We start from the raw sequence: 15,946 nt of genomic DNA, 5'->3' as shown, positions 1-15,946 counted from the left end.
CGTAATTTTATGAAACAGCAGTATTGTATACCGTTAAGTGCGCTGTGAAATTAATATATTGATGTCGTCGATATCTTATAGCGAAATGGAAAAAAAAGAATCTAGTCATTACACTACATATTTTCCCATATCCGTCTTTATACGTTGCATGCCGAAAAGTAACTAACTTTAATATGTCGTAGATAATGGCTGCATGTGTGAAGTTGAATATAATTTTTTTGAATATAGTTTCACGATTCTAACGTGTTAATATATGACCAACATTTCTTGTCTCCAGCGTTTCAATTTTCGCACCAATAAAATACAAAACAAACATTTACTTATATATTTAAATACGAAACAAACATCTATTCTATATTTCTCGTCAATTTATTTCTATACGTAACAAACATTACAGGGACAATTTATCGTAACACACGAAATAATAATACTCCACAATCGTGATGTACAAAAACAAAAACGTTTGGGGCGATTATTTATATACGATTAAGCGATTTCACGAATAACAATCTGCTTTATTATTATAATGTATTTGTGCATAATGTGTGATTGTTATAATTTTAAACTATGATAGACACTACACGAGATGCAAGATTTTTTGCGATGTTTTCTGTTACATATCATGTCGCTAATTTTTGTTCTTCTTTTGATACTGTGAATTCGGACTATGCTTCTTATGCTATGAATTATACACAAGTTTATATATAATGTAGCACACGTAATCGCGTATAATTATATAATTAAACACACAGTATATAATTATATAATTATCGACAGATACTCTTATAACATCTTGTATATATTTCTTTTAAGAATTGCAATCTAGAGGTGTAGATCTAAGGATCGTGACAATGATAAACAATTGTGGCTCACAGCGAGATCAAAGAGAATGTAATATTGTTAACGGAAAATGACTTTCAAGATAGATGTGATCTGAGTAGCAAGATAAATAAACTGAGATCATTTATATCGCACTAGCAGTAAAAAAGAGACTGTAACTAATCGATTCTCGCAGATATTGCTTTAGTATAAATCGTGGAACAAAATACTTTAATATACGAGTTCTATTATGTACAAACATCATCATACAAACATATCATGGAGAGACTTCGTACTCATTTGGAAGTATTACTGGAAAAACTATACAGCAAATGAAGATTATTATGCTCATGCTGTCTCTTTGCTACACAGGATTCAATATCTCTAGCTTGACTTTTAGCCTAAACGAACGAGCTAACGAAATCGCACGTTATTGTACGCAACGTTCGTATTTGTAAATGCTGTTTCACGCGATGTAAATCGGAACGATATAACTTCAATGATCTAGAATTATTTAATTTATCTCTATATACCAACAGGTATATTCATTTGTGAAACATTGTAAAGTGTATAATATAGCGGCTTATGCTCTATATATGCATTGTGGAATAACTATTATATATTTACCTATTTAATATCGTCACGATATTTTGCAATTCTTTGTTTCTTTTTTTTTTTTCTTTTACGTTGGCCGGTATCTCTCGCAGACGCAACGTTGAATTTGGTGCACGCTACTTAAATTAATCTGGTGGTAGAAAGCTGAATAGCCGAAACTGTTCTCTGATGTGTGGCCGTACGTCTCCTCCCTATGATAAAACATGAAAAACATCAAATTGAAAATCGAGATTTTTTTTTATGTCAAGTCTAACAAAAGGATGACGGAAGGAAAACTAGAACTTACCCAGTTCACCAGGTTTTCTAGGAACGGTAACAACTTCATTAGCTCGTTATCGGAGCGATCGGCGAACCAACTTTCTATAGGTATGCCATTTTCCAACTATAACAGAACATACATTATTTTTAATCAGGGGTGGAAGTATCGCGTTACTTGTATAACACTGTTACTGTAACTTTTTTTTAAATAACTTTAACGGTAAAAGTATTATTTTTTTCATTAGTAACGGTTAGAGATGAAAACGACTCAGTCTGAAGGTAACTTATTCGGTGATTTCGGAAAGTTGGTAAAATGGTAATTTAGAAAAAAATTACAGAGATAAAAAAATTTAGTATAAAGCTTAAAAGAAGCATTTAACATTTAAAATAAGACACTTTAACTCCATAAAATATTTTGATACCGTATATATCGATATACTATATATAGCATATAGTCATTAGGAAACTAAGTACATAGTAACTAGAGAAATTAAAATAAAATTTTTAAGTCTCAATTTATATTTTTTATATCTCGAAAACAATCAATCTATATTTTTCATGACAAGTTTATACCATTTTCACTTATTATCTTGCCGTTTCAGCTAGATTGTGATATATAATTGAAAATATTTAGTAGTATTTTAACAAATAAAAACTTTAATATTTTCGAAGAATTGTAAGAGTTATTAGTTTCCTTGCTTTCATCAGAGATATTTCAGAGATTATTATCAGATATATATTTGATAAAAATATAAGAAAAATGTTGTTTTGTTATGCATTAGTGCGAAAAACACGAATATTTGTGCATAAAACTATCAAAAATAATTAATTTTACTAAAATTATTAATAAATTACCATTTTACTGTAATTTCACTGCAAGTAATCATCACTTTGAATTTGACGGTAATTTTACATCTCTAGTAACGGTAAAAAACTAAAAACGATGTACGATTTTATACCATCTGATATGTATGTTGATTGTTAATATAGTTCACTGTATTCAATGCACGGTAGCGATTCATGCAGTGAACTAAACTGCTGATCAGCATGCATATAAGAAGATATGAAATTTTACATCGTGTGATATTCTAGCTTTTTTAACGAAATTACATTTTTTGTGTAACTATCAAATATAATTGTTATTTTTATGTGTTACTTTACACTATATGCGTTACTTTACACATATAAAATATATTATATATGGTACAAAAGGCATCGAATCATAAAGGAAAATTTTTAAGATTTCTGTGTTTACTCGCTACGACTATCTTAATTTATGATCAGAAGGGAGGAAATTCATACTAAAACTTTCTACAAAATATGTCGAAATAAAATGATATATCGAAAAAATAGCACTTGCAATAGATTAAGCATTTCTAACACCTCTAAAATTTTCTAAACACTTCTTTTGGTTTAACAATCAATAAATAATTGTAAAATTAACACGTATGGACAAAAATGGTAAATAAGGAAATATAAGTTGAAAAGGAAAATCGCATTAATTTTACGGTAATTTTATTGTTTGAACAAAAGGAAACATATTCCGAATATTGGGAGTATACTTAAGAGGGTATTGCAAATATCATTTTTTAGATATATTATTTTATTTTGAGATATTTTGCAAGAATTTTGGATATATATTTTGCACTTCTAACGTCATCAGTCTAGCGGCGAGTAGCTAGAAGTTTTAAGGGGAGATGCCACATTTGAAAACTTTACCGACAAAATATTGACATTTTTTTACAAAGTTTACATTGTATTGATTATACAGAATTGCAAAATGGTACAGTTTATATAGAATTGCAAATGCTTTTACACAACGGAATTATGTGTAAAAATTAATTAGAGCATTGCTCAATATGTGATAAAAACAATAAACAATTTCAAAGTTGACATCTGTCAATTAGCATAAATATTTATATATTATAAGAGTTTTTAGTAAATGTTCACTTTAAGGGAGTCACCTCCGATGACCTTGATCTTGACATATTATAAAGGTCATCCTCCTGAGTAACCTTCAAAAGATTTTAGCCGTCACTCGTTGTTTGTTAAAAAGTTATTAACAAAAGAAGTTGAACGTAATTTTTGCACACAGTGTATATAGAAATATGGTAAACAGTACACGCATATGCGCGGGGGAGGGGCTCCGCCCCTCCCCCCGCACTCCCTTCCCAAAAAACCTAACCCATCTATTGAAATATGGTAAACAGTACACGTATATGCGCGGGTGAGGGCTCCGCACTTTCCCTCGCACCCCCTCCCCAAAAATCTAACCTTAACCTAACCTATCTATTGAAATATGGTAAACAGTACACGTATATGCGCAAACAATATATGCATACTTTTTATCATGTTTCAGTAGATGGGTTAGGTTAGGATTAGGTTTTTTGGAGAGGGGGTGCGGCGGAGGAGCGGGGCCCCTTCCCGCGCATATACGTATATTGTTTACTATATTTCAATGTATATTGTACAGCAAAATTACATTCCGTTTATAAAATGTTTTTGTTAATAACTTTTTAATAAACAACGAGCACGGTTAAAACCTTTTGCATGTTACTCAGGACGATGACCTTAACAACATATGTCAAGAACAAGGTCATCGGGGTTACTCCCCTAAAGTGAACATTTACCGAGTTTTTTGCAACTTGTACACACCAAACGTGTATTTGATCTGCTCAGGACAATTTCAAAGAACATTGCTATACCTTTACAACTTAAGTTAATGTGTAAAAAATTTGCAGAAAAATTGCTATATATTTGCTTTAAATATGACAAAACAAAGCGGAACATATTTATATAAGATCTATATACAAGAAATATGAAAAGGATAACATGATAATTTAACTTCTGCGTTATCGACATTTTTTTATGTTCATCATCCACTTTGGTATCCTCTTAAAAATCCTGTAGACCGATTCTCTAACTTTAACGACAATGTCGCTAACATGATGTATCGTTATATAGCTTTTCTATTATGTATTATATATAACGATAACAATACTATCGTTAAGTGGATGCTGGAGTCGATGACGAACTCGAACAACGTCGATAATGCAGAGACGATTATCACTAACATAATCACGCTATCTTTTTTGTATTTCTTATATATCAAAAAACAGCCGTGTTTTAAGCGCAAAAGCGGAATCCGCAAAGGACCCGCAAATGTTTACGTTCCTGACCTGAACGCCCGTGTTATCTTACGTGAACTAACTAGTTGAGCGGAGGCAAGATTATATATTTCGTTATAATTACAAAGCTGATGCATTTCTGAGTAGTCTCAATCGATTTTTCGGGATTATATTACTTAATAAAACTGTCTTTTTACTTTTGCTCTGTCTTCTAAAATCAAGATTTCTAGTTCAAAGACGAAAATATCCAGATTATTACATGATCACGAATTGTTAGAAAATTGTGCATCTGAACCTTGTTCCGTGGGATGGCGCCACAAGAAGGATTGTGTATATGAACCTTATTCCGTGGGATGACGCAACAAAAGAGATGAGCTTAGAGACCCTATAATAATAGCTCAAAATAATAGCGACAGCCAAACAATATGCTGTTTTCTGTAATAATCTTTTAGCTCTTACGAAAAAACAACATATTGATTGGCTGTCGCGAGGACTTCCGCCGCGTAGCAAGCATTACCGCGTCCTGTATGCAGGAGCCATAAGAGTCTGGCCATCAGAGGAATTCTGGCAAAATTTTTCGAGAAAGAAAAATATATATTCCCTATCTCTTTCTGCAACCTATTCTTTTCTGTAACGTTCACGCATGCGCTTCAAACAGTCTACGCTGCTCTGAGGTTAACTTTTGAGAGTAAAAGCGAAGAAAAGATTAATCTCTGAAAGTTAAAAAAAATAATTGCAATAATAAATGCAGTAAAATATTGTGAAAATGAATGGATGTTCAATACCGTTTTGTAACAATTCGTCTAGGAAAGATTATATTATGAAACTATTTCCGAGAGATTCTGTACGTCGAGCATTATGGGTACGGAACATTCCTCACGAAAATTGGATACCAACAAATAATTCTTATTTTAAGCAATAATGTATGATAAAGTGTATTATGAGAAAATAATACATGTAGTATAAATTATAAGTAATGCAACACAATTTAATGGTACGGGTAAGGTTATTGTGATTCAAATATGCGCGGGAGTAGCCAGAAATTGCTGATCAATCAAAAACTGCGTTCTGATTGCCAGACTGTTATTAGAGGGTCTCTAGATGAGCTCATATCAGTCGATAGATCGATATATAGGGTATATCCACAGACTTCTATGGGTGCGTTCCGTTATATGCTCACAACGTCCACACTCGCAACGCCGGGAGCACTCGTTCCAGTAGCTTGGATGTGATAGCTAATGGAACGATATTTGAGCGTCGTGAGTGTTTCATTTTCGTAGATTTAGATTTCATATATCTTCTTCTTCAATATTTAACTCCAGACTTCACAGAAAGAAATATCGTCCCATTGCACTGTTGAATAAAATTCTTCGAAATAATATAATTCTGAGTAAAATTCACCAGACGCTCATCCACCTCTTCAGCGCAAGCGGTATGAGCGTTAGGAAGCTAGTTATAAAGCTAGTTACAAGTACGTAGTTACAGTACGTCGTAAACACAGTGAATGTCTAATGGAACGGCTTGAAGGGCGATTTGGGCGTTACAAGCGTATATGTAACAGAACGCGGCTTATATGTAAACTAGACTGCTAATACTCGTATTTAGCGAGCGGTCGGAAAAATATCGGGCAGCCATCTTTGAAAAGACCGTATCATATAGGAGTAGTAATGACACGCACTATAGCATATTGCTTCCTCCCATTCATACATTGCCACTCAAGTCACGTATGTGAGGTACTTTCAAAGATGGCGAACGATATTTTTCCGACCAAACAGTCCTTAACTAAACATATCTATTTAGCAGTTTAGATATTGGGTGCGTTCCGTTTCCACGCATAATGCGCATAAAACGCAGCGTTAGAGTGACAGAAATACGAAAGTAAGATAAAATGAGAGGGAGAGCACTCGGGTGAGGTTCTCGAACCTAGGTTAGGTTAGTTCTCGAACGCATGAACTGCATCAGCTCCGAGGTAATGTAGTCTATGCGATCTCATGCGTTCGAGAACTAACCTAACCTAGGTTCGACAACCTCACCCGAGAGCTCTCCCTCTCTTTTTATCTCACTCTCGTATCTCTGTCACTCTAACGCTGCGTTTCATGCGCATCATGCGTGGAAACGGAACGCACCCATTATATAAAAGTCTGTGGGTATATCATACCACCCGTGCCACTTCTTTTATTCGGCAACTGAGTGTCATACGGAGATGAACAAAAAATTTTTATAGAAAACCTTACCCATACAATCAATTGGTGCTACTACGATTTTCCGGAAAAAATTACAAGTGATCGAAACCGAAGAAAACTTCAAAATTTTAAATAGGAACATATATCGAATGTGATGTCACTCAATAGGTCTTTTCAAAATAAATAACTTTCATTAAAAACATTTTTTTATTATTTCAACTATTAACCGTGAAAAATAAAAAAAAAACATTTCGAATACGTTAACACGTGTCTCAATCCTTTTAAGCCTTTACTTTTCAGATTAAATGTTCGAACTGTCTTCCATTTTTAAGGCCGAATAAAAGAAATTGTTTCAACAACGCCCAATTACAAAAAAATATGAAGAAACGTATTCAAGCAGCTTGTCGATCTCTGTCAGCTGAAAAGATACTACGAGCATTAGACAACATCCGCCATAATGTACTAGTTTATTTAAATGTTAATGGAAGACAATTGCTAGAATACGTTCCTTCATATTTTTTTGTAGTTGGGCGCTGTTTATAAACAATTTCTTTTATTCGTCCCCACAAATAGAAGACAATTCGAACATTTGATCTGAAAAACAAGGGTTAATAAAAGGATTGAAACACGTGTTAACATATTTAAAACTTTTGTGTTTTAAATTTTTCTTGGTTAATAGTTAAAATAACAAAAAATGTTTCTAATAAAAGTTGTTTATTTTGAAGAGACCTATTGAGTGATATCACATTCGACATATGTTTCTATTTAAAATTTTGAAGTTTTTTTCGGTTTCGGCTTCACTTCCAATTTTTCCGGAAAATCGTAGTAGCACCAATTGATTCTATGGGTAAGGTTTCCTGTAAAAATTTTTTGTTCATCTCCGTATAATACTTGGTTGAGAATTCTAAAACATATTTTATTCCACAGTAAGATGGAATATTTGTAGGTAACATTGAAATTGTTATTGCAACTCGGGCGCGCCAGTTTTTTTTTGTGTTGTACGAATTATATAATATAATTATTTAATATAATTTTTTATACGCATTATTTTACATTAGTTTTAATAAAAGAGATGGCACGGGTGGTCTGATGCATAATGCCAATATAATGCCTGTATAATGCCAATAAGAAGCAGTGATTTGAGCCCGCGCACGCAAGAGCTTTTCTCTCTCCATTTACGCACACAGACCGTTTTGTCTATTTATGTGATGACGATTATCACATGGACAGGCAGAACGCTCTATATGCATAAGTGAAGGAAAAAAAATGCTTGCGTGCGCTGTCTTGAAATCGCATCATTGATGAGAAGACGGGAATTCGAGAGTTGTATGTTGAGATAAAGAAATTACGACAGAGAAAAATGTAATACATAAGTCGTGAATGAAAGACTATTGTTGTATGGACGCGATTATGTATACGTTTCTCTTTGATTACTTTACATCTATTATCATGTAGTCCTTGTACAAAAATGTGTAATATACCAAAAAACTTACCTTCTAAAAAAAGATAAAAAAAGCGCCGAGTTTTTGCACTCCGTACAAAAAACTAATGTAAAATAATGCGTATAAAAAATTATATTAAATAATTATATTATATAATTCGTACAACACAAAAAAAACTTGGCGCGCCTGAGTTGCAATAACAATTTCAATGTTACCTACAAATATTCCATCTTACTGTGGAATAAAATGTTTTAGAATTCTCTGAGATACATCTTAATGTTAACCGGGCGCGCCAAGTTTTTTTTGTGTTTTACGAATTATTTAACATAATTTTTTGTACGGATTATTTTACATTAGATTTTTGTACGGAGCGCAAAAACTCGGCGGTTTTTTTTAACTTTTTTTTAGTAGGTAAGGCGAGTTTTTTAATTCATCGATGGATCTATTGCATGATGCGTAAATACAGCGAAATATTGCATTTGCGCATTATGCGATGGATCCATCAATGTATTAAAAAACTCGACCGTAATACAAAATTTACATGAATGTGTGTTTCTTTGTTTTACCATATTCAACGGAAAACCTAATTATATATGTATAGAAATATTTTTGCAAACTTTTTCGATATTCTTAAGCTACTAAATGCAGATGTGAAGGTAAAGCAATGTTCTTCAAAATTTTTCTGTTTGGACACACAATTATTCTGTTTGGATCCACACTTTCGGTATGTACAAGCTACGGAACTTTTGGATTAGACAAATATTACGCTAACTAACATCTTGAGATTTTACATTCAAAATTTTTTGTTTGTTTTCGTCACACATCGAGCAATGTTTCTATTTATTTTTGCACCTACTTTCATTGCGTAAAAGCATTTGTAATTCTGTATAATCAATATGATGTAAACTTTGCAGAAAAATGTCAGTATTCTATCGATAAAATTTTCAGCTTTAGCATCCCCTTAAAAATTACAGAATCGGCTTACTGGATATTCGCCGTGGCCATGTTAGATCATAATATCAAAGGCGAGAGAAGACTAAACATTTTTGCGTGCCATTTTTAAATAAAAAGGTATCTTAATGAAAAAATACTTCAGATCGTATAAACATACTTGTATAATCTCCAAAACCTATCCTTTTTCCTTGACTAAAAAAATTACTTTAAAAGTAACATGATCAGATACGAAAGGTAAGTTAAAGAGCAAGATTACATGTCATGTTAATTTTAAATCTATTTATTAAGTGTCAAGAGAAAATAATAGTTTTCAGAACACTTTACAAGTGTCCTCAAACTATATGAAGCGTTCTTTCATACAAATATCTTTTTATTTAAAAATAGCACACAAGAATTTAAAACACAAATTTTTTGCTTCTGTCGTTATCATTAATCATGAATTCCGCGACGAAGGAAAGCAGGAGCCTTAATACTTGGTAAGAAACGTGGTTGAAATTGTAATAACTTGTTACTATTTTTCAATGAATAATAAGCAATAGTAACACGCGAATTATATATATATAAAAAAAAAATAGCTTTCCCAATTATACTTTTAACCCTTTAAGAACAAGAGTCGCAAATGAGCTATCTAATAGGCGAGAATCGCTTGTTAACAATAATAAGTATTCCTAAACAATTTTACCTTATATTGAAACATTGTCGACATGCCCTTTTTAAAATTTTATTTGATATTTAGGCCTGGGTAACTACAATGTAAGCATGTACTTAAAGAGTTAAATGGTTTAAAAAATGTACTAGAGTAACAAAATTTGCGCCATTTACCTGATATCCAAACGCTTGCGGACTGTTGTCGATGATCACAGTCTTCGATAGGTCTCTGCCCAAAATGGACAGATCCTTGATGTAGTTGCCGTTGACACAGACGCAGTGCTCGCGAAACAGACGATACTTGATCAGCTTTCGTGTCGGATCCAGCAGATTCATCAGCTTGTTGGCGTACACTCGTTTGCTGGCCGTGAACAAGATCACCTCATACAACGAGGACACATGTTCCAGAAACTCGCGGAAGAACGGTCGCGTTCTCACGAACACCGTGTACGTAACGTCCTGAAAAACCACCGGGAAGCGAAACGCCGCGTCCGACAGTTCTTGTAAGCTGCAATGCACCAATGTCTCGTCCTGCAAAGGATAACTGTCATAAGCTCGCCGCGTTATCCCAGACATTTCGCGCGTTCACTCTACTTCTCGCTCTCACATATCTCTCACGTAAAAATGTAATATGCGCAAGAACGTGCACGCGGTAATATCGAACAATTTATGTAAAAGATGTGTGTGCATGCGTGGTATAGATATAGCACGAGCGTACCAGATCCAGAACCAAACTGAATTCCGGACTGCTCCTCGTTTTGAGAGGCAGCGCGGGACATCTGGCCCTCATCGCCGGCGTGAGCGGCGGCAAGTGCTTGATAAAGACGTAAGGATCGAACGGTTCCCAGTCCTCTTGAACTTGAGTAACCATGTTCTCTACATCGCACGACTCTACTATCTCTTCGTTACCCACCTCCATGTACTCAACCTCGTGATAACGACTCTCGACGTCCTCAGAATCATATTTGTCACTAAGATTGCCATTCGTATCGGATGGATGATGAGGATTTATATTGTACATACTTGCTGATATACTGTACTTTGCACTGCTGGAATATCCAGCAGTTGCTTCATATTTTGTTGGGTCTGTTTCAATAGCATATTGATCTTTTGCGAGATCACCGCGGTTTTCATTGTTATTGACAAGGGAGTACTTCCCGTTCGGGAAGTACTTGTTATCGTGTGACGACGAGTACGCGTTACGGCCGTTGTACGCCGACGTCGAGTGCATCAAACTGTAATATTCTACGGACGTGTCGGCGTGCGCGTACAGCGTGGAATAGTATATCGACGACGGTAATGTATCTACGAAAAAAAAACACGAAAAAATATAACTCTATTATCATTATAATCGAAGAAACGTGTAACATTATTATTATTATTAAAACAGTAATAAATTATAATGACCCTAGATATAAAATAAAAAATTAGAAGAGAAAATAAGCGACTATTTTTCTACTTTAACTAGCGATTACTTTTGTTTATTATTTACTGAAGAGAACCTAAAGTAGGTCAAAACATATAAGATTTTGTTTAATGTAATTATTTCTGATTGTACTATTAAATCTAGACTTTTAAACGCTTTTCTCTTCTAATTTCTTTTTGATTATCATCATTGTTATCGTGATTATGAGCGAATTAGTAAAAATAGTATACCGTTGCTACGGCTTCCCTCGTCATCTAGTAAACATGTGAGATCCGAATGCGATCCTAAGGATACCGGAGGCATTAGATAGGTCAACGGGGATACGCTCGGCGTAGAGGACTTGAGCTCATGTGTCGGCGGTATCATCGAACAACGCGAGTCCGTATTCGTTGTCGACGGACATAGAGGCAAAGCAGCGGCAGCAGCAGAGGTGACGGCTGTGGCAGCGGCGGCGGCTGCAGCTACGACGGTGGCGGTGGCCGAAGCGGCGGCGGCTCCGCTCCCGTTCCAGTTCTCCTTGGACTCCTCTGAGACTTTAGAGGGTGTCGCGGTTTTCGTAGGCTGCAAAACGCGCGCGTCGTGTTAATATCTCTGTGCTTTATATACACCATATACGGGCCATCATATGTCATCACGGTTGGGTAAGTTAATTTCTCTCTTTAATCAAATTTAAAGAACAATGGCTCTCAGAGACGAAAACAAATTACTGAAATTATGCTTAATTTTTTGTGTTCTGTATTGTAAGCAACCCACAATGTGTGACAACTTTAACATTGATAAATTATCTTAACTTACATAAAAAAAAGAGTTAATGACCATTAATTATTGCAAATAAGCTAAAAGTTAATTCATTTGAAGCTAATTAAGTTAAAAGTAATTAACTCTTAACTGATTAACTAATTCTTACCCAACCCAATGATCATTTTTAGACCACGGTCGCGATACTCTTTCGTATTATGAGTAGAGCTTACAATAACCGCGTCTATCGGAGGAGCACGATGCAGAGGAGTCGACGTAACCATTGATCGTTTTATGCATTTTCTTCTACGAGGTCCTCTCTCTCGTCTAATAGGTGTGGATTTGGCAAAATGTAAAACATTCTCTTTACAGGCCTACGAAGATAACAATCTGTTTTTAATATCCTCTCTGTGTGCTATTTGTTAAACCAGTATATATTGCTGGCTTATTTTTTGTAAAGTTTGTTTTAATAAAGAATGAGGTACAAATGACCTGCAAAGATCATTTACAATGAGCAACGCAATAATAACACACAGCTTATCAATAACAATTGCTTTTTGGCGCGTGGCTTCAACGAATAATGCAACAATTGAGCATTAAACAAGTCACGACTTACTTCTTTTAGGAAATTGGACGATCTACGTCGCCACTGGCTCAGTCTGCCGCATCTGCTCGATGTTATAACTCGACTGGTGCTATTAATGCTTGGTAGTTTCCGTGCTGTACCAAGTTGTGTTCGGTGGCTGGTTCCCTTTGAAGCTGACACACCGCTTAAACTTAAACGGCCGCGCAGTCTTCTACTTATTCGTTCGCTTCTTAGCCACATTTCAACCAAATTAAGTGTCCTAAAATGATAATAAAAACGTTCTTACAAATACCACAAAAAAAGATTGATAAAAATAAGCCAAATAAAAAATATTTGATGTTTAATTCTTTTTCCGTTCAAGAGAATTAATCATGAACTTCTCATGTAAACTCGTGAGAAATAAAAAATTTAACTTTGAAGAGATAAAAATGTCCACTTTTTACGAATTTATGTTGGAAGAAAAAATTCATGACCGCCTCCAAGAACGTTATACCAATATAAGTAAAAATTATATTTTTTAACTCTTTATTTCAGACCCAAAAAAATTTAAGGGAACAAATTTTTTTGCGTTTAAATGAAGTAAATAATATCTTCTGAATGCAATTATATTGTTTTCCGATTATTTTGAAAATATTTTCAATTATTTTTGTCAATTACAAAAATCTAAACTATGCAATAAACAAAACAGATATGGTCCAGAGTTTCAGTACTAAATAAATATAACTTGCATCTATTGTTCTTGCATATAGCTCATAAAAAATCATTGTTGCTCAAAAGCAACATTACCTAACAAAAATGATCAACTAAAATATTATTTATGATATAGCTTAAGATATATAGTTTAAGACTTTTATAAGAGTCAAAACACAGGTATTCTATTGCTATAAATTAAATAATAAAATCTTCATAGTCCTTGTTGGAAACCGTATGTACCGATTTTTTCAACCTCTTGATGAACTAATAGTTACATCATGTCTGTTTTGGTCTAATTTGAAGGAAAAACAAATACAGACATACCAAAAAATAGAAACTTGTCTCACGTGAAATATTCAGACTTAAATTCAGTTAGATTTCAATTTTTTGGGTAAATCATACAACATACGTGACATTACATTTGTAATAGTTATTCCATCGAAAATCTCACATCTAAGTCTAAATTTAAATTAGGAAATCTCACTTTAAATAAGTTTCAGATAACAATTATTAATATTATTAAGCTTAAATACTTTTAAGCTAATCAAACTTATAAATCATATTTAGAAGCGTCGATAAAGAGAAACTAGAATAAGGGCCTATATGTCTCGCAATGCAGACAGACACTTTAATTGTTCAGATCCAAATCCGACACAGAATCAAAACGTCCGGCAATTAAAGAGTTTGTCTACATATATGAAACAAATTTAATTTAGAACATTAGAATACCCGTGCTTTAGTTCGTACAGAGAAAAATCGTTATACTTGACAGAATGATCGCGGCGGATCAGTCGCGATGGCGAAAGCATCAAGGAACGCGCAGAACGGAAATAAAAAAAAAAAAAAAGACTGAAATTACAGTAGCAGTTTTAATCGTGGAAAAACCGATAGACATTAATGAGCCATTTTTTCTTTTTCATTATTTTTTTTTCTCGGAAACATCAGCGGCCGCGGGATCTCGCGCGCGCTATCGATGTCTCGCGCCGGGCAAGATTGCGCGGGAAAGAAGTTCGATCGTTTCGTAAAAAGGGGCGTTCCACAAGCGTCATTGTGTGTGCGCGCTCGCGCACGTCGCACGCCAGCCTAAAGGACGCGACGCGCGCTACTGACGCACACACCATACACATATATTCACATGTAACGCGCGCGTATATCACACGCGCATACACGCGGATGTACGACGCGCACTTACACACTCGTGAATCGTATATCGATTTACATGCGGCGCAATGTCCGTGTATTGCGTCTCGGCGATTTCGCCGGGACGGAAAGACGTCTCGCGTAGGGCGAACGCCGTCGCGGCACCAATTTGCCCGCGTCTCAAGAGTCTCCTTTACCTTTCGATCGAGAGAGAGAGAGGAGGGAGAGGCACACACAGTTTCTCGAGAATGCGTTGCGCTGCGGCGCAGGCGGAGGCGGCGGCAGCGGCGACGGCGACGGCACTTCGACCGTGACACCTGAAAATCCGCGCGAAAATCGGCCGCCGGCCGCGGCGGACTGGCCGGACGCCGGGCGTTAACGGTACTCGCGGCTGCTTACCATGCTCGCGAGTCGGCGGCCGAGACGCTCGCACGCCGGCACGAACGAACGCACGCGGCACGGCTCACACACACGTTTCATTCAAATCTGTCCGAGACGCCGTCGAGTACACTTTTCATCCCTCCGAAACTATACAAACATGGCGACGGCGTCACCCGCGACTGGTACTCGCAACTCAAGCGCAACGCCGCATTAATCCGCGAGAGAACTCGTTGTAGCTGGTGCGTGTTACGCGATAGTTGTCTCGTCATTGGAACATTGGCTGCACGATGGTCGAGTAGTTTTCTCTTTCGAGTAACGATCTTCAGGTGTTCGATTGTTGTTTTGATCCCACAGAATTTCCGCTTGGCGATGCGCCACCCATCACTTCCGGCGATAGGAATTTCTAGCGATTTTGTGGTTGCTGTAGACCTCTGCGCCGCCGCGCTACGCCGCTGCCGCCGCCGCGTAAAATTTGACTCCGCCGATTTCGCCGCCGCCGCCGCCGCCGTTATTGTCACTAGCCTGGTTTACATCGTGCACTTGATAAGCATACTAATAGCATGTTCGACTGGCTCTGGGTTAACCCACTCTGGGTTATTCAGCCTACGTTTATTGGTCGAACAAGTACTTATAAGTTTTATGATTGGTTATTAGAGACTTATGACGTCATTAATCGCTCTCGGAGCGATTAACCCAGGGCCAGTCGAACACGCTATAAATAGTAACATTCTATTAGATAATCTTAATATCGACAATGTATATCAACGGCGACGCATTCAATCAATATAATACGTTTTATTGATGAGTATTATATCAGCTTAATATAGTTGTTTATATATATCGTCGATGTTAAGATTATTTAATATAAAGTTACTATTTAATACGCGTATCAAGTGCACGATGTAAACCAAGCCATTGACGCGCCGCTGAGCGTT

The 15,946-nt window shown here is 35.8% G+C and overlaps 1 protein-coding gene across 3 annotated transcripts; it reads right to left on the bottom strand.

Moving 5' to 3' along the window:
- Positions 1 to 353: 353 nt before the first annotated feature.
- LOC116844940 (CTD small phosphatase-like protein 2) lies at positions 354 to 15,488 on the bottom strand. 3 transcript variants are annotated; one of them, XM_032817120.1, is made up of 8 exons: positions 14,828 to 15,485; positions 12,828 to 13,056; positions 12,445 to 12,585; positions 11,704 to 12,034; positions 10,766 to 11,352; positions 10,222 to 10,578; positions 1,721 to 1,816; positions 354 to 1,625 (listed from the first exon to the last, which is right to left on the bottom strand). In XM_032817120.1, exons 2-8 carry the CDS (start codon positions 13,035 to 13,037, stop codon positions 1,560 to 1,562), a joined length of 1,788 nt encoding a protein of 595 aa, XP_032673011.1. In that variant the 5' UTR covers positions 13,038 to 13,056; positions 14,828 to 15,485; the 3' UTR covers positions 354 to 1,559. The 3 variants fall into 3 exon arrangements, with proteins under 3 accessions (XP_032673011.1, XP_032673012.1, XP_032673013.1); XM_032817121.1 differs by having other exon boundaries at positions 15,030 to 15,485; XM_032817122.1 differs by lacking the exons at positions 354 to 1,625; positions 1,721 to 1,816 and adding an exon at positions 6,906 to 7,860 and having other exon boundaries at positions 14,828 to 15,488.
- Positions 15,489 to 15,946: the final 458 nt, after the last annotated feature.

The sequence above is a fragment of the Odontomachus brunneus genome, unplaced genomic scaffold (assembly GCF_010583005.1).
Source record: "Odontomachus brunneus isolate Ranch 3 - 2012 unplaced genomic scaffold, Obru_v1 Obru_scaffold_048, whole genome shotgun sequence".
In the NCBI taxonomy this organism is placed as follows: domain Eukaryota; kingdom Metazoa; phylum Arthropoda; class Insecta; order Hymenoptera; family Formicidae; genus Odontomachus; species Odontomachus brunneus.
Note: the sequence above shows the minus strand (reverse complement) of the source record. Positions and strands in the feature narration are given on the sequence as shown.

Coding starts and splice junctions, on each gene's coding strand:
- LOC116844940 (XM_032817120.1), bottom strand. CDS start 13,037: ATGTGGCTAAGAAGCGAACGAATAAGTAGAAGACTGCGCGGCCGTTTA. Junction 12,586..12,827: donor CGTCCAATTTCCTAAAAGAA/GTAAGTCGTGAC, acceptor TTATCTTCGTAG/GCCTGTAAAGAGAATGTTTT. Junction 11,353..11,703: donor CGAGGGAAGCCGTAGCAACG/GTATACTATTTT, acceptor TTTTTTTCGTAG/ATACATTACCGTCGTCGATA.